Source organism: Zonotrichia leucophrys, chromosome 7 (genome assembly GCF_028769735.1).
Source record: "Zonotrichia leucophrys gambelii isolate GWCS_2022_RI chromosome 7, RI_Zleu_2.0, whole genome shotgun sequence".
NCBI lineage: Eukaryota > Metazoa > Chordata > Aves > Passeriformes > Passerellidae > Zonotrichia > Zonotrichia leucophrys.
In genome coordinates, this window is record NC_088177.1 from 11,809,095 (window position 1) to 11,828,204 (window position 19,110).

Consider the following 19,110-nt stretch of genomic DNA (forward strand, 5'->3'; position numbering starts at 1 on the left):
GGCTCCTCCCCTGCTGCTGTGGTGGTCCCAGGGCACACAGGAGCCTGGAACATCTGTGCTGCACCCAACCTTTGTAGTCAGCTTAGGTGTTCCTAAGTGCATGACCCACCCTGGCAGAAGGGTGAGGGAAAATTTCTCTGGGTTTGCTTTCAATGAAATCAGAAGAGCTCATGGAGCTGGAGACTTCAGAATTCCCCTGAGGATTGGGGGTTTACAACACAACCACGGGCAACAGGATGGAGGTGCAAGAAGACTTAGAGAAAGACATTCCCCAGACATCTGACTCTCAAACTTGTTTTAAAAGTTTAGTTCATCTTTTAAATCTATTCTAATATCTGACTCTAAAACTTGCTCCTGAAAGAGCTAAAAGTTTAGTTCATCTTTTCAATCTATTGTAATATCTTTTAAATCTATTGTAATATCTTTTAAATGTCTTCTAATATCTGACTCTCAAACTTGCTCCTGGAAGACCTAAAAGTTTAGTTCACTTTCAATCATATATTTTAATTCTTCTAATTGACTCATATTGCTCTGAAGATCTGAGTTTAATTATCTTGAATCTATTATACTTTAAGTCTATTCTGATAGCTGAGTCTCATACTTGCTCCTGAAAGATCTAAAAGTTTAGTTCATCTTTCCAATCTATTCTAATATCTTTTAAATCTACTGCAATATCTGACTGTCAAACTTGCTCCTGAAAGATCTAGAAGTTTAGTTCATCTTTTCAATCTATTCTAATATCTGCTAGAGTATTTACAGTGTCAATGGATAATTTATATGTCATGGCCCCACAGTGCCAGGCTGCCTTCATCTGCCAAGGAAAACAGGATCCCAGACCAATATTAATGTTTGTGTTTGCATTTGCAGCACCCAAAGAGCAGAGTCTTGGTATGTGTTGAACAAACAGGTACATCACAAGAAGCAAGCAGCAAATGCTCCCATTCCTGAGCACCTTCTGTCCTTAGGGGACCACAAGTTTGTGGCCAGGAGATCTTCAGCCTGTCTGAAGCAATGTCACAGGAATTCCCACAGGAATTCCCACTCTCAGTAGTTTTCCTGAGGACAGGGTCTCTCTCCCCTTTAGCAGCACCACAGCAACCCCCCTTTAGTGTCATTGAGCAGCTCAAGCAAAGAGGATCCATCATCTCATGGGCAATGGTGCAGCTCCCCAGGGTAGGTGCAGGAAGCCCTAATTTTTGTTTAGGATAAGTGGATGTAAATAGGGCTGCATTCTTTCTTCCAGGAGAACTTCATGCGTTTGTGATCAGTGATGCCCCCTGGAGCTCTTTGGAAAAGCAGCTCTGTGAGCAGTGGAGCTGCTGAGAGCTGGTTGCTTGTGATTTATATCTCATGATTAGGTTATCTGGAATTTAATATGTTCCTAGTGCTAGTTAAAGTATCCTCAGTAATGTCTTTCCTTACATGAAGTCTCTTGTGCCCAAGAAAGACTGATCACAATAGCGGGAAAATAATACAGCCTTACTCCTCTCCTTGCCTACCTGCTTTCAGGAAACTTACAGGAACACAAAACTTCCAAATCAGGTTGAAAACACTCATAAACTCTCAGAGACAGCCCGAGAAATAAATATGCATGTCACAGCTGCATCAGCCTGATTTCTTAGGGAGCCAAGTGTGGCAATAGAGTGGCAAAAGAAAATAAATGTCAATTCCAGTGAAAACAGTTCTGGTCATGTGTGAGCAGATGAGGTGCAGCTTCTGAGAAGCTCTCACTGCCATTCATTCTGTCTGTGCTTGGTTAGGAATTTATCTATGAATATTTCTGGAGTCTGGGGTTGGAAGTTCAGTGTGTCCTTATGTGCCAGAAGTGATTTTTATTACAGTGAGATTTGGAGATGTTGTGCAAATTTAGTGGAGAGGCAGAGCCAGAATTACACATGGGTGGGTTATAATCCAGTCATAACAATCTCACAGGAGTCCATGTGAGATCCCAAGCATTCTCACCCACCTCACTGCCCCCAGAAAAGCTCATTCCATCACACTCCATAACACCTGGGGACTGCTGGGCAGCTTTTATTGACCTGATTATTTTATCCTGTCCTCAGAGACAACTTGATTCTCCCTAAAGAACCCTTACTGTAAATATCTCCTTAAAGGTATTTCTGTTGGGCGGTCATGTTGTGCCTCTGCCTGTGTTTTAATCAGTGTGGTTCAGTCAAGGTAGAGAAATATTTAGAAGCTGGTGCGTGTTAGTTTTAATTGGAGAGGAGAAAAAGTGCAGCATGATTGGGTCCTTGGGGAAATGGTGAATTTCTACAGCTGATCCTTTGAAAGATCTCAGCAGTTTTAAAGAGAGAGAGAAGAGCTGTGAATGAAGCAGCCAAGAGATGGAGGAACAGCTGAAAAAATGCCAGCCAAGAGAGTGTGGGAACTGTGCTCAGAGATTTCTCATGTTTGGATCTGATCCAAATGAAACCCAAAGCAGCGTGAGACTTTTCTCCTCACTGCAATCATTTTGCTATTTGCAGCCCCTTTTAGGAATCTTCTCATTTCAACACTAAGATGGTTCCTGTGTCTGTGTGGCAATTTGGCACTGCTGGAGCAATAGTCTGAAGCATGGAAATGCTGCTGCAGAATCACAGGAGAAACAGAGACACCTTCTGAGCGAGGGTGTTGGTGGCTGATCCACAGAAGGTCTTGGTCACAGGTTAGAGGAAGAGGTTGAATCCTCTTAAAAGCCCTTTGGCTACTCCAAGCCATGTCCTGTGTGAATTCCATAGCCAGGGCTAGCAGTTTGACATTGTAAATCACAGAAAAAATCATGGCTATAGATTAGAGTGAGAGGCAAAGGGTGATGTGGTCATAACTGGGGAGAAAGCTCAAGTATGAGAAGACTTGGGATTTTAGAGGAGCCCAGGGCTGCTGGGTTTCCTCTTCTTTCCCAGTAAAAATTCCATTTCAGTTTGATTTGTATGTTCGATCTGGATGCTGTGCAGTGGTAGCAGCACTGAACTAAGGCTTGAACCTGTCTTAGTTGTAATTAATGGAAAAACTCCCTTTAAAATTCAGAAAATCAGGAATGGAGTGTTAAGACACTTAAAATGTTACTATCAGTGGAAATTCACCTGCCCTGATTGCTCTATGCACCACTCAGGTCACATGTTTCAGCTCAGCAGCTCTCAAAATTTCCAATGTATTCACCACCCACATGCTCAGATCTCGAGGTGTCAAAGCCATGAGTACTTTTCTTTTCAAATAAGTCATGGCATCCCTGACTCTGGAGACAACCTAACAAAAAAAAAAAAAGCTGTAATTTAAGTATTTGCTGTAGCTGGGAACTGTACAGAGATCAATTAAAACAGTCAGTTCATGCTCACTGAGAGGTTTCTCAGGTTTGGGAACTAAAACCTCCAGTGCTGGGATTCACCTCAAAATAAATGGATTTCAAAAGCTTGAGCCAAACCTCAGATATTTCCAGGATCTAGGAAAACAAAAGTTTGGTTTAGAGGCCATGATGAAAGATTTTATTTAGATCTTTACTACTTTAGAAGTAGTTTCATCTCTGTGTAGGACTGTGGTCCCTTGGTAGATCTGCAGAACCCCTGTACAGGGGTGCCAATTTAAATATATTTTTATATATTTACATATAAAATATATATAAATATATATTAATATATAAAATATTAATATATTAATATTTTATGCAATAGAATAGTATATTAATATAACATATTGATATAATACATAATATAATATATAATGTATAATATAGTAATGTATATTGGTATAATATATTGATAATATTGATATATTAATATAATAACTGAATAAATAAAATATATAAATGAATGCAAATATTTATATAAATATAATTATTTCTATAAATATTTATGAATTATAAATAATATTTATAAATAATATATTTATATAGTTATATGTATATTTTGTTCCATATATTTACCAATATATGGCACAAAATATCTGCAGTCAGTGCTCCAGACCTGAAGGGTCTAAAATTCTATTTTATTTTCTGTAAATATCCTGCAACAAAGCAATGCCAGGCTTGTTAAATTGCCTTGGGTGTGTTGCTCCCATATCTCCATGGGTTTGGTGTCAGGGTAGGGCTGAGCTGAGGGACAGAGGAGCAGAGGAGGGGACACTCCATGCACCCCAGTGCTCTGCTGTCCTTTGCCTTGCTCAGGCTGGGCTTTGCATTCCCAGCACCCTGAGGTGCCAGGGCAAGGTGGCAGGTGATAAAACCCCAGGGCAAGGTGGCAGGTGCTGAAACACCAGGGAAAGGTGTTTGATGGTCCCCACAGATGCATGGAAGGGGGTTCAGGCATGCCAGGGAGCTCGTGGGGCATGGTGGCAGCTTGACTTACACTCTGTGGGCTCTCAGTGTGAGCACAGCAATGCTCTGAGCCATTAATAATAATGGGAGGGTTGAGCTGGGGGGAAGTAGTTGTCTCTTGAAAGCACATCTCTGTCTTCCACACACCCCATTCCAGCACTCATCTGTGTTTATTGAATAAGGTTAATGGATTATTTAGCAGGTTTCTCCAGCCATTATCAGAGAGCACACTCTGTTTATGTGGCTGGCCTCTCCTGTTCTGTCACTGTCATAAGCTACTCAATTAGAAAAAGGGGAAAAAAAATGTATGTAATAGGTAACTATGGTTACCTGTGATGTGGGTTTTTAAGAAGTGCTCAGAAACCTAGTGGCAACAAGAGTTTTGGAGTTCAAAGCTGTAATTTATTCAAGAACTCTCTTGAATCAGAGTATCAGAAGCATTTAGAATAGATTCAGAACATTTTCTTTTGTGGAACAGTGTTGCAGTCCCAAGCAGAAGCCCATGTACAGACTGACTGCTTGCTCTGCTCACGTGAGAAGAAAATAGGAGAGGGACAGGGTAAATATGCCCTTGTTCCACTTTTCTCCTGCAGAGCCTGCTAGCCCTGGCACTGGAATAGCTTGTGAAAGTGGTGGTTTCTGAAAGTACTGCTTCTATTGTCCTGTTGTTTCCCAATTTACCCTGGAATGGTGATTTTAAAAGTGGTGAAAATACAGAGCCCCAAAGCTGCGGGAGCATCTTTCAAATACAGGTGCCTGCCTCAGAAATTCAGCCCCAATCATGCTGTTTGATGAAAAAGAAAATAAAATCCTCCAATAAAATCCTTCAGGATAGTGCTAACAGCTTTTAATTGGACTGAGAGTGCCCTAGGAAACACCTCTTGAGGTAAAAAATTTCACCTCTCACATGTCTCAGTGGAATTCTCTACCTATTTGCCTTTTGCAAAGCAGGGAGCTGTTGTGGGCACTTCCTGGGGGATTTTAGTCTGAACACACAAGACAGTGTCACCACAGTGTTCTGTGGGCACTGCCCAAGAGAAGGGCAGTGTAATTTCAGCTGTCCAAAAACACTCAGCCAAACCAGCCAAGTGCACAGGATGCAGGAAAGACCTGTTTTGTCACATATTTAATTATCATAGCATGCAGCTACATCAGATGAATATAGAAAACCTTGCATCCAGTGCAGGACATGCCAGTTTATCAGCATGCTTCCAGTGGAAAATTATCTGCTACAGGGTCAGGAGTCATTTCCCAAGAAAGCTGTTTGAAAAAAAGTTTGTGTTTAAGAGAAGGCATTGGACTGGACCCTCTGTTAAATGTTTGCTGGATCCCACCTTCACACAGGTGGTTTTGCGTTGCCCTAAGCTTCATTCTCTCAGATTCTGAATGCTTTCCCCAATTCCTCCTGCTGGAAACACACAGCATGTAATAATTTGTGAAGGGTGCATAAAGCTGGGGATATTGCAGTTCAGCCAGGTGCAGGGCATGGCCATCAAAGGTCAGGGCAGGAGATGGTTGGAGTGCTGGAGCGTTTCCAGTGTTTGCACTGAGGCTCTGCTTGTTCAGAACCTGAGGGAAGGCTGGGCTTGTATCTGTTAATCTGGAGGTTCCTTATTAATAGGCTGCACACTTCATTGATTTTTAATTAATTTCTGAAGAGACACAGAGGATAAGTGCTGCAGCCCACAGACATCTCTGTACTTATTGCAGTCCACATCTCTATTGATTGCCTGCCTAAGGAGCAGAAGTAATCCATTTTAAATACACTTTCTTGGAGAGGCTGAATGCACTGCACAATGCTCTCTCCTGACTGTAATTGCATTGGCAAGAGGTCAGGGGCTGGCTGGGGGAGCAGCAGCCCATTGTTCAAGGCTGCTGCTGTGGGCTGCCATCCAGGAGAGCCAAGTGATCTCCCTGCTGGGCAGTTTGGAGCTGCAGGATCAGGAGAGTGCTCACAGCTCCCCCATTCCAGCTGCACTGGGAACTCCTTTATGGGCTGCTTTTGGATGGAGCTGGAGCTGGTCTGACTGAAGCAATTAATGGGAGGGAGAAGAATGGCATTCGAAAAGCCTTTTAAAATTGATAGCTCTCTTTGGTTGCCACTTTGAAAAGCATCAAACACTTTCCTGGAGTGTGTGATCCACTGGGGGCTGAAACCTGAAGTCTCTGAGCACTTCCCAAACCAGAGGACAGGTGAGAAATACATAAATTTCTGCAGGACTTGCATGTCAGGTATTCCTGAAAGCCTTTATTTCACTGTTTCCTAACCCTGATTCAATCCACTTAAACACAGCTGTATTTCAGGTGCTCACTGTCCATGTACTGCATTTAGTTTACAAATAATCTGCAGAAAAAGCTAGATTCATTTGAAGATCTTATTCTGTAAATGGCATTCCAATTATTTGTACAAACACACAGATGGGATTTCTGCTGTCTTCTTCAGGCCACTTCCTCCAGAGACCTCCCCATTAAATCTCTGTAGTTCTACAGTAGAGATTCCTTCTGCTGGCACGAGAGCACAGATTTCCATGATTTGCTTTTGAAAGAGCAATTTGAAACAGCTTTTGTCATCAGGGCTGTGATCCTGCCAGTCTCTAAACTGTAGTTGCTTTGCAGTAAATGTTATTGCCCAGCAAGGAGAGTTTTGCAGTGATAAGTTTGTTATTTAGGCAGTTAGTTCTTGTTTAAAGGGCTCTTTCACAGAAAAAAGGTGTTGTTGGTGCAGTTGCAGCCAGAACTGCACTGCTGATACACTTCTGTGTACCAGTTGTAATTTCTCTCTCCTCTTTGGGCTGCAGTGCCCTGAGCTGTGGTTTTCTTCAGAGCTAATGGGAGAGCATCCCTGTCCTTTTCAGCTCCTTGGGAATAAGGGAGAGTAACCCAGGCTGGGCCACCTGGGCTGGCTGAAGGGCTGGCACAGCCAGCATTTGCCCCCAGCATGGAGAATGGAGCTGGCACTGGGGAGCACCTTGCACCCAGCTGTCTGAAGAAAGCACCTGATTCATTGCAGAATGGAGATCAGGCCCAGCTGCACAGCTCCCTCCCTCAGGAATCTCCTCTTGGGGATGAACTTTGCAGCAGCTGCACAGATGTGCCAGGAGGTGGGACCAGAACTCAGAGCCATGTCCAGTATGGCCAGCATTGAAATAAATACCTGGCCTGCTTCTCATTGCTTACACTACTGAATAGATTTATGTAACATCTTCCATTAGAAGAAGGTGAAGTGCTTCACAGACTCTTCATATTCAGCACCACCTGATCCAGAAAGCTGCATAAATTCAGGGAGCCTGGGAGACAACTCATCTTTGCACAGGAGTTCAGACAAAGGACATGTTTGATGCTGCAGTGGAACAAACTCCCCTCCTGGTGTTGCCCGAGGAGCTCCAGCACCTTCCCAGCACTGAGAACTTTATTTCAAGGGCCCCACAAGCTCAGAATTGAGAGCCAGTCAATTTAGCAGTGACCCACTTATCTGTGCTGTGAGGGGGTGAGATGACATTCCTGAGATGTTAATTTAGGATTGGAGTGGGCCTGGGTCCATCAAAATGTCTGCTCAGTCCAGTCAATTAAGCATTGAAATGTCATGAGCTTATGAAATTGCTTCTCCTCTCAATTCTATCCACTCTTTCTCCCTTTGTGACTCACCTGTCATTTTGGAATAGGCTGCATTTTCCCTGTAATTCTCATCTAATCAGCCTTATAGCCTCTTTCTCTTCACTTTGGCTTCTTGAGTTTGTTTCTACCTGTTGTGCTTTATTTTGTGTCCTGGGATGGAGTTTAGCAGTGCAGTAAATCAGGCTTTTGCATTCCTACTTCTGGGACAGCTAAACGTGCATGGTGCAAAGCAAATATCTGGTGCTGAGTTCTTTTTATCCAGATTTGTTCTTTTGGTGTGCAACTGGCACTTTTATATTGCCACAGGTAGTTGTGTCCTCCTGTGGTTGGTATGGAGCCAACTCATCCCAGTGTTGTGCTTCAGCTGAGCCAGCACACGTGTGAGCAAAGAGAGTTTGTATTTCTGGGGGAGCCACAAGTGGGGAGATGTAAGACTGACCTGTGTTCAAAGCATCACTGCTATTTTCCTTGCTCAGGTTTCTTGTGCAGGAGTTGGATTTTCGCTGCTTGCCTTTCCATAGGGACAATCATGCAGCTGCACTGGGATCCCACCTCTTGAGCCAAGTATAAATAATCTTGGTCTTGCTTCTGTGTATTCTGAACTGTTTAGTCTGACAAGATTTAGCAAATTCACAGCAGGACTGTGAGGAAAATGCTGTATCAGCATTTTCCCTCTGCTTGTGTCATACCTGCAGATCTGGCAGTTTCTGTCATCTGGTCCTGCTCAGGTGGACAGGACCAAAGCAGCTGTAGGCAAACCCAGATAGTTATATCAGCTTTGTGCATGTGAAAATGGCCAGCTTGAGATAAAAGCACTTTTACCCTGAGATACAGCTTGCTACACATTAATAGCACATTGCTTCAAACTCAGACTGAAGAGAAATTAAACCTTGAGAGCTTTTCAAGTGAGCAGGAGATGAGAAGGAATATCTGACTATCACATCAGCTTTCTTTGTCTGCCCTTTACCAAAGAGAGAGAGAGTAACTCACCCCCTACAATTGAATTGAACTCCTAAATATTTGGGCTTACAAGACTGGTTCTCCCTTGCCAGCTCCACCAGGGCTGGCAGAACTGCAGACATTGTCAGGAGCCCTTGGCAGGTGGGCTGGTGGAGGTGTGCTTAGCACAAGTGCCCAGCTCAGGTTGGTATCATTCCCCCTTCCCTTTCCTTGGCTGTGAGGTGACCTCCAGAGCCAGCTCCCAGCCCACCCAGGACATCCCACTGTGGGAAATAAGAAGGGTAAGATGATTTCCAGAAAGCTGGAAGAGCAGGCCTCAGAAATAGAGCAGAGAAACTTAGAATCAGATGCACAGTCTGAAGATAGAAAAGTTACAATAGTACAGCAAGCAAGGACAGGAAACAATAGTTTGAGTTTTAGGCTTGGCAAAGATAGACCTTAAGACTGCAGGAAAATATGTTTAGCAAGATAGTAGAAGGTTTTAAGCTTAATAATGAAGTATTGTGTGTGGTTAGAGAGCAGACAAGCATTGTGTGAAGCAGGTGTGTGTCAACTCCCAGCAGAATCCAATGGAACAATCACCTGTGGGTAAACAATCTCCAAACACATTCCACATGGGCACAACACAGGAGAAGCAAATGAGATAAGAATTGTTTTCCTTTTCTCTGAGGCTTCCCAGGACAAAGATCCTGGGTGAAGGAATTTTTTCAAAGAATGCGAATGCCACGACCTCCAGTGCCAGCCCAGGGCATCCCAGCTCTGCAGGGCAGTGTCCGTGTTTCTGAGCAGTGTCCGTGTTTCTGTCCCACAGCTCTCCCTGGAGGAGCAGCTGCCTGCCTCAGTGTGCTTTCTCCTGACAACAAAGGGCACAGTGTTTTCTTTGGAAATGTATTCTTAGCCCAAAGCAAAATGACACCTTTTCCATGGGGTGGGCAGGGGAAAAGATGATCATCTGAGGCTTTCTGCAGTGACTCACATTGTTGAGCAAGCCTTGAGGTATTAGGATGGTAAGAGAGCATTCTCCAAGGCTGCAGATTAATATCCATGAGAACTGAGCTGAGCTTGAAACTTTCTTCCTTCATGTAGCTGAAGAATGAATTTGATGAATCTGCCATGTGTGTTGGCTTTGGTGGGTGGAAGTTATTATTAAAAAAAAAAAAAAAAAACAGGCTGCTCTTAAATCCTGGGTGAGATAAGATCAACATGCCCTCAAATTAGAGAAGCAATTAAATTTAGTGTAGAAAACAAATGAAAAATAAGTATTTACAGGGGGTTTGCTGTGAGCTGGTATTGCTGAGGATCTTGGGGCAGGTGAAGGTCTTTATACTTAATTTTTAAATTTGATTTGTTCTTGCAAAATGATGTCTTGTGTCATGCAAGACAGAAGACATATGTTAAACTTTAGTTAGTGATTCAACACACTCGAGTTCATCTCTAGCAATTATAACAAAAGGATTTTGCATTTAATGACTTACATACCTGTTTGAATTCTGTCCTGAGTAATGAATGTTTTTTTTTTTTTTTGGAGACGAAATCCAGGCACCTGAGGGAAAGAATTTTCAGGCAGGACTTACAGGTCAGATTTGGGCATTCCCTGCACAGATTTTTGAAACAAATCTAGAATCATCCTCAGCAGGGAGGTGGGACTCCAAAAAGTCCAGGAAAGTGAAGGAAGTTAATTTACAGCATCTGGAATAGTCTGTGCTCACACCTCTCACGTTCTGACCTGTGCAGGCGGAGGCTCTGCTCAAGAGCTTCCCCCAGAAACTGGGAGGCAAATTACAGCAGTAGCAGGAGGTAACACTGGCTATAATAAAGAGAACAGCAAATTATGGCCACAACTTCAAGGCAGATCTCAAAGCTGTGATTTGCCAGAAAAAAATTCATTTTCCTTTTATAAAAAATCCTTTTTTTTCTTCTATTTCCTCCAAAGCCCAGCTTTGGTGATACTTCCACAGCACTGGGAATCCTAATACTTTATGAATTTAATTTGATGTTGTCTCCACTGAAGTTCAACCCTTGGAAAGATCAGGAAGCTGTCCCAGATCACTGTCTTCTCTTGTGCCGTGGAATTTTTGACACAAAGTCTCCTTTCCACTGTCCCACTTGTATTTATTGCCAGCACATTTTCTAATTTTTCAGGTCTGATATTTTTCTTGTAAAAGACCAAACCTAACTGTACCAGAAATGACCATTCCAAAGCTGTCACAGTGCCAGAGAATTTATAAACACTCCTTAATAAAATTGCAGAAGATGTTTTTTCATAGCTCTTAATGAATAACTTTTAGTCTGTTCAACTCATAAAATGTCCTCCTGGTATTCTCTCATGTCTTTTGTTGGGTGGGGATGCCACCAACTATATGTTTTTTATCAAACTTCTGTATCATATTAAAAGATTAAAGATTCATATAGGGTTTTTTTTTCCCCTGCCATGTTCAAAAATGTCTTCAGATAGTGCTTCTCTGCATAATATATGTTTGGACAGTATTGCTGCAGTGAATACTGTAGAATTCCCTTTTATTTAGATTAATTTCCTTCCACTTGGATAATCTCATTTATTGAAAATATATACTATATATTTGTGTGTGTATATGAATAAAATATATATATATATATATATATATATATATATATATATATATATTCTTTTGTACTTCTGCCACCCACATTCAAAGCTTGTTGATAGGGTATCAGGACAATCAAACATGTTTCCACTGGGTATTCCCAAGAGGATTTACATTTCTGCAGACCATGGGCCCTGCAGAGGATATTGTAGTTGCCAACCAACCCTACAGGGGTTGGTTTTGGCTTTTAGGCATCACAGGTGGGAGGCAGCCCCAAGAAGATTGTTTGACAGAGGTGGAGCAAACTGCAATGATCCACAGGCAGTTATTTCTGCCCTCTTTCTGGGCAGAAAAGAAAAGAAAACCAGCTGTGGCATTGCTGAGCAGCAGTGAAAGGTGTTGGTGATTACGCATTTTTCTAGTTCTTGAGAGTGTGAGGTTAGGATGAACAAAATAGAATCTTGCAAAAGTGATACTAAATAATAGCACAAAATTGGAATAATGGAAATGAATGAATAGAATAAACAGTGAAATGTCCTAAAGCTTTTGCCTCTAGGTTTGAAAAAATGCTTGAAATTAGAGACAGTAAAATAAGACCAAAGAGAAATGGTTAGGAATTTGGTTGTGTAACTCTTTCAATGAAGGATGTTTTTGCACACCTCACCATTCATCTCTGCCATCATTAACTAGAAACAGGAGGCTAAAGCCTTGCTACAGCTCACCTGTTTTCATTTTCACAAGAGAAATCCTGTATTTTCATTTTGGCTAAAAGAAACCTGCAACATTTTCATATTGTTTCAGTGCTGATAGGTACAAGTTAATCTATTAAAGATTATAATTTTATTTGGGCCTGATATATTCTGATGCCAGCAGAATTCCCTCATCAGTTGGTATCAGGGTGTGATTCTTGTGTGACTCACAATTGTTCAGCCTATGAGATTTGTCTTTTCTTCTAGTGTTTTTAATTTCATGTCAAAAAACATTGATGTCAAAAACCATTATTCTTTTAAAGACTTATAATTCTGATGGCCAAAAGGCAAAAATATTGATTTTCACTTGTCAGGAGGGTGTGTTTGCTGCAGGTAGCAGTGCTTCTAAAGAATAAATTCAGTTGCTTTATGCCAAAGAGCTCCTGTGTCTTCTTTAACAGCCCTTCACGTTGACTGCATGGAATACTGTTTATGCCAAACATTCTCCCACATATTTTCAAAGCTTTTGCTGCTGTTTGCATTGAAGTCTTTCACCTAAAATCAGTTTAGGGTTCCATTTGATGCTTTTTTGCAGAGACATGCACTTTGATAGAATCCTAGAGGTGTAATGGACCTTAGAGCCCATCCAGTTCCACCCTTGCCCTGGGCAGGGGCACCTTACCCTATCCCAGGCTGCTCCAAACATGTTTTGGTGTTTTCTGCTCCAAGCCTGGCCTTGGGCACTTCCAGAGATGGGGCAGCCACAGCTTCCCTGGGCACCCTGTCCACAGAGCATGGGAGGCAGCCTGTGTGGGGACAGGTACCTGTGAGCTCCTCAGGCTGTGGAGGGATAATCAAATCTGGCCCATGGCACTGAGTAATCTGGTTATTTTAATCACTACATGTGACTCTCTGCATTATCATCTGCAGTATGGGATAATATGATCTCTTTGGTATTCAGCAATGACTTTTTAAAAATTATCATATATATTATACAGAACTAATATATTAAGAGATACCTTAAAGGCAATTGTCAAGTGTGTGATTTCATCTCTATGTTCTAATAATGGTGGTTAATGTCATAAATGCCTTTTAATAAAATTATAGGCTTGTAACCCTGCCCAACTATCCTATGTGTGTTATATAATTAATCAGACCAAGCTTTGGTGTTGATCTCAGTGTCACTAAGCATGGTGCAAATTTCCATATGCTGGTGGATGGTTAGTGTCCCATCAGAATAAGAATAAGGTTAAGGCCAGGCAGTTTGAGTATATGTTACCTTATCTTTAAAGGCAGCTGGATGGGCTTGTTAACAGAATATACTTCTAACAGAATATATATGCTCATAAAAAAGGGCCATTGATCTAATGCCTTATTATAATCCTACAGGCAATATTTTAAGGGAGTGAAAAGGTGAGGGAGTTGCAGCACTTGGAATAAAGAATTGTTTTCCTTCTAATCCTCTAAGGATAGTGAAAATTTGTGACCAACTAAGAAACCATTTGAAGATGGACAAGGATCTTTGTCTTGAATTAAAGACGCGTGTCTGGAATGTGACAGAGCTGGGATTGTTTCCCAGTGTGCTCTAATTTCTGGGGTCTCTGGCTAAATTGATTATTTTTTATGATCATCACATTTCCTGTCTGAAGAACAAGGACCATAATATTTCTTTTCTTTGTCTCACATTTCCAGATTTTAAGCTTGCTGAAGCAAAAGAGCTATCTATTTATTATTTTGTTGGGTTTTTTCTCTTTGGTAATTGAATCTTACAGAATCATTCATACTGGACTAACTCAAGGTCATCTTATTCTGCCTACTGCTCAGAGCAAAAACAATGTTGAACTTCTCCCCTCTAGGCCATTTTCTCATTGTAAATTTTCATAATTGAATCAGCCATTTTGCATGTCACCAGTGAAAGTTAGTTCTCCAAAACCATGTGAAACTAATTAGCATTATTGTACTGTTCTTCTTCCTTCAGGGAATGATGTACCTGGAAGAGAGGAGACTTGTCCACAGGGACCTGGCAGCCAGGAATGTCCTGGTGAAATCACCAAACCACGTGAAAATCACTGACTTTGGCTTGGCCAGGCTCCTGGAAGGGGATGAAAAGGAGTACAATGCTGATGGGGGCAAGGTGAGCACTGAACATGTCTGCAGGTAAATCTGCCATGCTGTGACAAAGCTCCTGCAGGTCCTCCTTAGGTCAGTGTGTCCCTGTGGGACTGTGTGACAGAGTCTGTCAGTGGCTGAGCAAAGCCCTGCCCTGCAGAAGAGCTCTCTTGTGAAAGCACACATAAAAGCTGCTAGTTTTTTGCACAGTGAGCTTCTCCAGGCACTGAAATATAATTGCACTAGCAGTTTTCACACTCAGAATTGGGGTTTTTTTCACATGCTCCAGTTTGTTTCTTGTTTTGAGTACTTTGGTTCAATGAGTGGTGGATGTTCTGGGGCATTCCTGCCCAGCCTCTTTCTCTGGCCAGTATGCACCTCAATAATGTGCAGTCCTACTTTCCTAGACAAGTAATTTTTATGAAAACAAAAGGGAAGGCCACAGAACATGAGAATTTAGCCCTTCTATCACATTGGAAGAGCCTTTGTAGTCATGTCTTGTGTCCACTTCTCCAATGCCATGCTGAATGCCAGGCCACTAAAATAATAATAATAATTTTCAAACCAGATCTTTTTCCCTATTACTTTCCAGCAAACCACACCATGGCCATGTAGTGCCTTACCTCATTTCTGCCAATTTCAGATTAATGCATGATAAAATTCAGGAGGCAGTAAGTAGGTGGTGCTTCTGACTGCTCCCTAAACATCTTGAAATTCCCCATTTCAGTCTGTCACAGAATCCCAGAGGATTTGCTTCACCTGTCATTCCTTTTCCTGGATGTTCAGTTTGCTTTCTGTCTCCTTAGTCTCTGTGGTTTTTTGTGCTCACTCATGCCCTTGGCTGGGACAAGCAGCTGTTCCAGCATGTGCTGTTCTCTGGGATGAGCTGCTGCCTTCTTTGTGTGCCTGCTGCCCTGGATCACCTGGCCAGGGCAGTCAGGGAGGTGAAGAGCTTGAGAGGAGTCACCAGTGCTTTCCCATTTCCCCATGGGAAGATACCTCCTGGCAGGGAAGGTGGGGTTTTGGCAGCTTCCCCTGGCTCCCGCATTTCTGTAATCCTCCTCTTGGTAGCCCCTCAGGCTTTTCCCTCCATTTGACAGTGAATGACAGAAAAAGAGTTGATCCTTGCAAACCAGCTCTTTCCTGGCAGCTGTGTCTTGGATTTGTTACCCTGCTGAGAGCTCTGGAGCAGGAATTAGGGGAGATGTATCACTTCCCAGGTCCAGAAAAGCGTCCTGTGAAATCAGTATTGAGAGCATGCCAAGGGAGATTCAGACTGGACAATCAAGATCAACAGAGGTGGTGCAGTTTCCGTCCTTGAAAGATTTCAAGTCCAGACTGGACTAATCTCTGAGTAACTTGGCTGAATTTCCTAGGCCTGAACCTGCTGAGAACCTGAGGTGGGACTAGAGGCCTCCTGAATCACTTCCAACCTGAGTTATCCCATCGTGAACAAGGCATCTTTGCTCCTTCAGCACCGGTTCACATCTGGGATACAATGGGAATGAAAGCAGTGCACTTCTGCAGAGTGCAGTGGGGGAGGATGAACTGTCTTTGCAAGAGTTAAGGCAGCCTTTATTACAAGGTGCTATTTTTGCCTTAACTCTATAGGTTATGTTCATTAGTGAGCTTCATGGAAGGTAGTTTCATAAGGCTTTGAATGAAGACACATCCTCTGCTCTTACACCCACCATCTGTTCAGATTTTGCCTGCAGTTACTCATCCCTTTGGTTTATTCCAGTACCTCTTCCATAGTTCCACACTGGAGGCAACCCATAGGAGTCCCTGACAGGTAAAAATCTCCTAAATGTTTGTCCTTCAGAAATTCATGGTCTGCAAGGCTGTGAGGCCTTGTAAAGGCTAACTTAAAACAAAGACTAGATGGAGTTAAAGAATAAAGTAGGGATTTATTAAAAGGCCTCAATGGATGCACCTTGGGCAGCACAAGAGCCCAGCCAGGGCTGCACCTGAGATGAACCAAAATGGTCACAAAATGGACAACTGGTCATGGGGTCTCTCACTTTTATAAGTTCTGGTCCATTTGCATATTGGAGTTAATTGTCCATGAAGTCATGAAGTCCCATCCTTGTTTTTCTCTCTTCAATTCACCATTGTTTATGCTCTCAGGCCTGAGATTTGGATCATTTGTCCTTGGTCCCCAGCTACAGAAGGAATTGTTTTGTCTCCCTGCTCTGTGCAGAAAGCTCACCATCCCTTAATATGAAGCTCAGAACTACACACTAAAGCGGCACAGAATCTGAAAAATATAAAAGCAAAAACCTGAGGCATCAGCTGTGCCTGCTGGGCCCAGCTCAGGAATGGGAAACACCATGAATCCCATTTTAACAGGAACTCAAGAGGATGGGCTGGAATGCAGGAATGAGGTTTGGTTTGCCTGCACACCATTCTCTGTCAGAAAAGATGATTCACTGACACTGGAATGAACGTGGGGCTCCTGACTTAGTTTGGGGAGCAGCTTCTCCCACTGCTGTGGTGATACAGAGAGCTGGGATGGCTCCTGGGATGGTTTCTAACAAATATTGGGAGTTAACAATAAAGCACTGCAAATTCTCTTCATTGCCTGCTTACCATCATAATAATAATGATGATGGGGATGCTGAACTGTTTTGGGCCCTGCACTGTAACCTGGCCTTATCAGAGAGCAGTTGAGAGAGCAGTGTTGCTATCTCAGATTGCAGAGATTGCAAACTGTTAAGGAATAAAAGCTCCTGCATTCCACCTTCTCTGCTGCACTTCAGATCTAAGGGAATTACATGCAATTTCTGCACTGGTCCCTCTTTACAAAGGTTTGATGAAACCACAGGTTGTTCCATTACTTCTGAATCAGTAAATATCACAAGTTCTGCAGGTAACTGGTTCATCTTTCCCACCTCCACCTTTTATGAGGCACAAGCCCATTCTAGAGGGCAGGAACAGCCATTTCCTCTTTTTTTTTCAATCTCACATTGAAGGAGACAGGGAGAAAAAGTTGTTGTATTCACACAGGATCTGTTTGTATTGTTTTAATAATGTATTTCTAAGGTTACATTTCTCTTGTCCTTCCCTAGATGCCAATTAAGTGGATGGCTCTGGAGTGCATACACTACAGGAAATTTACCCATCAGAGTGATGTGTGGAGCTATGGTAAATCTGCACGTGATTAGTTTCAAAAGTTGTGTCTTTTAAAAGCATTAAACCCAGTTGTGTTAGTATGTTAAAGATATCTTTTTTCTCAAAGGAGTTAATCCCAGAGGCATTTGCTCCTCAGGTTTTGAGGTTTTTTTTCCTTTAAATGTGTAACTCTAAGCAGCAATTGTTACTGTCTCCTGTGTTACTGCCCTGCTCACTGAAATATATTATCATGATGTTCCCCACTGGGGTGAGTGCCTCCAGCTCTGGTCTGGTAGCAGTTTGGCTGATTATTATGACAGAAGAAGACCTCTTTCAGCTTAGCCATGGATTCATAAAAATACAGCTGCAGGTCACAATTTTCAGCAGTCTTTGAAAAGCTCAACTCTAAAAGCCATGAATGTCAAAAAACATTTTCAGGCTTATGGGACTTTCTCTACCTAGAGTCAGATAAAAGGGAATTTGTCATAATACAGAGCAAATATGGCAAGAGAAAGAAAAGGAAGAGACAAGCTCTCCAAACTAACTAGAACAAGCATCTATTTAATTTCACAGCTAACTTGGGAATTGGTGAGCTACACATACAGAGAAAAAGTCATATTTGAGAAATGAGGTGTTCCTTCAGTGTTGCTAATGGTTATTCAGATGAGCTGTTTGCCACATCTGCTGAGGTCTCTGCCTGTTTATCTGGTACAGCTATTACTAATAAAATCACGTATACCTTTGTAAATGAAAATTTGCAGCAATATCTGGGGCTATGGAGTCCTATTTGCATTTCCTGTTGCCATATTATTCTGAGCCAAAAGGGTGTGCAGCTCTATTCATTACTCACTTCTACCTGTGGGTAGCAGCAAAAGACACTGTTTGCTGTGGCTAAGTAGCTGCCCTCTTCTAGTCAGCTGAAAAGAGTCTGGGAGAGTTCAACTGATCTTGTGAAGCTGGTCTTTCTCTTCAAATTCTGCATACCCTGGATCACTCAGGAAAAAATATGCCTTCATTTATGAACTTCATTTTAAATGCAGGAAATCCAGAACATCTGTAATCAGAAAGACAAAGACCATAAACAATTGACAATAATTAACAATATTAACAATAGTTATTTAATATCAGCAAAGAGAAGAATGAGGGTGAAATAAATGTGGTTTACTCATGTGGTAATTTTGCCCATCACTTTTCACATTAGCATGACAGTTGTCAAAATATGGTACTGATCTAAGGCATGCTTAAAATGACCTTTGCAATTCAAATAAAAGTTAAACAAAACAGTGTGAGACCAGCATTTTCAATATTTAAGATTCTGTTCAGGCACAATTTTTTTACTTATGATATATGATCTTTATTTCCAGCTCTGAAGCCAAAACAAATCCTATGGCTTCTCAAAAAGAGAACCTTGGGTTTGTAGTACAGCACTATGATAAACTCACATCTATGAGGTGATTTAAGGGAAGAAATGATAGCAGTGGCTGTGAATGTCTTCCAAGGCAAAGCCAATGACCTCATGTTACTCAGTGCTGTACTTTTGTGGGAAATTGATGCTCTAATTTAGGGAACATCTGTGCTTTTCCCCCTTAAAATAATAGAGTGCATCAGGCACTCATTTCCCTTTTTGATAAAATAGTGTGATGTATTCTTTTGTTATTGCACCCATTTACTTTACCACCCTTCATTTGTCTCAGACCTTTCTCATGTGCCTCAGGTCTATCATGCCATTTCTTATACGAATAAAAATGGGGGA

At 42.0% G+C, this 19,110-nt stretch overlaps 1 protein-coding gene across 4 annotated transcripts in view; it reads left to right on the plus strand.

Moving 5' to 3' along the window:
- The window catches only part of ERBB4 (erb-b2 receptor tyrosine kinase 4), a 583,385-nt gene that overhangs the window by 536,752 nt on the left and 27,523 nt on the right, over positions 1–19,110 (plus strand). For all 4 annotated transcript variants that reach the window (XM_064718299.1, XM_064718298.1, XM_064718300.1 and 1 more), the window contains 2 exons: positions 14,116–14,271; positions 17,315–17,390. In XM_064718299.1, the coding sequence (XP_064574369.1) occupies positions 14,116–14,271; positions 17,315–17,390 (232 nt within the window). The remainder of the gene's footprint in view (positions 1–14,115; positions 14,272–17,314; positions 17,391–19,110) is intronic.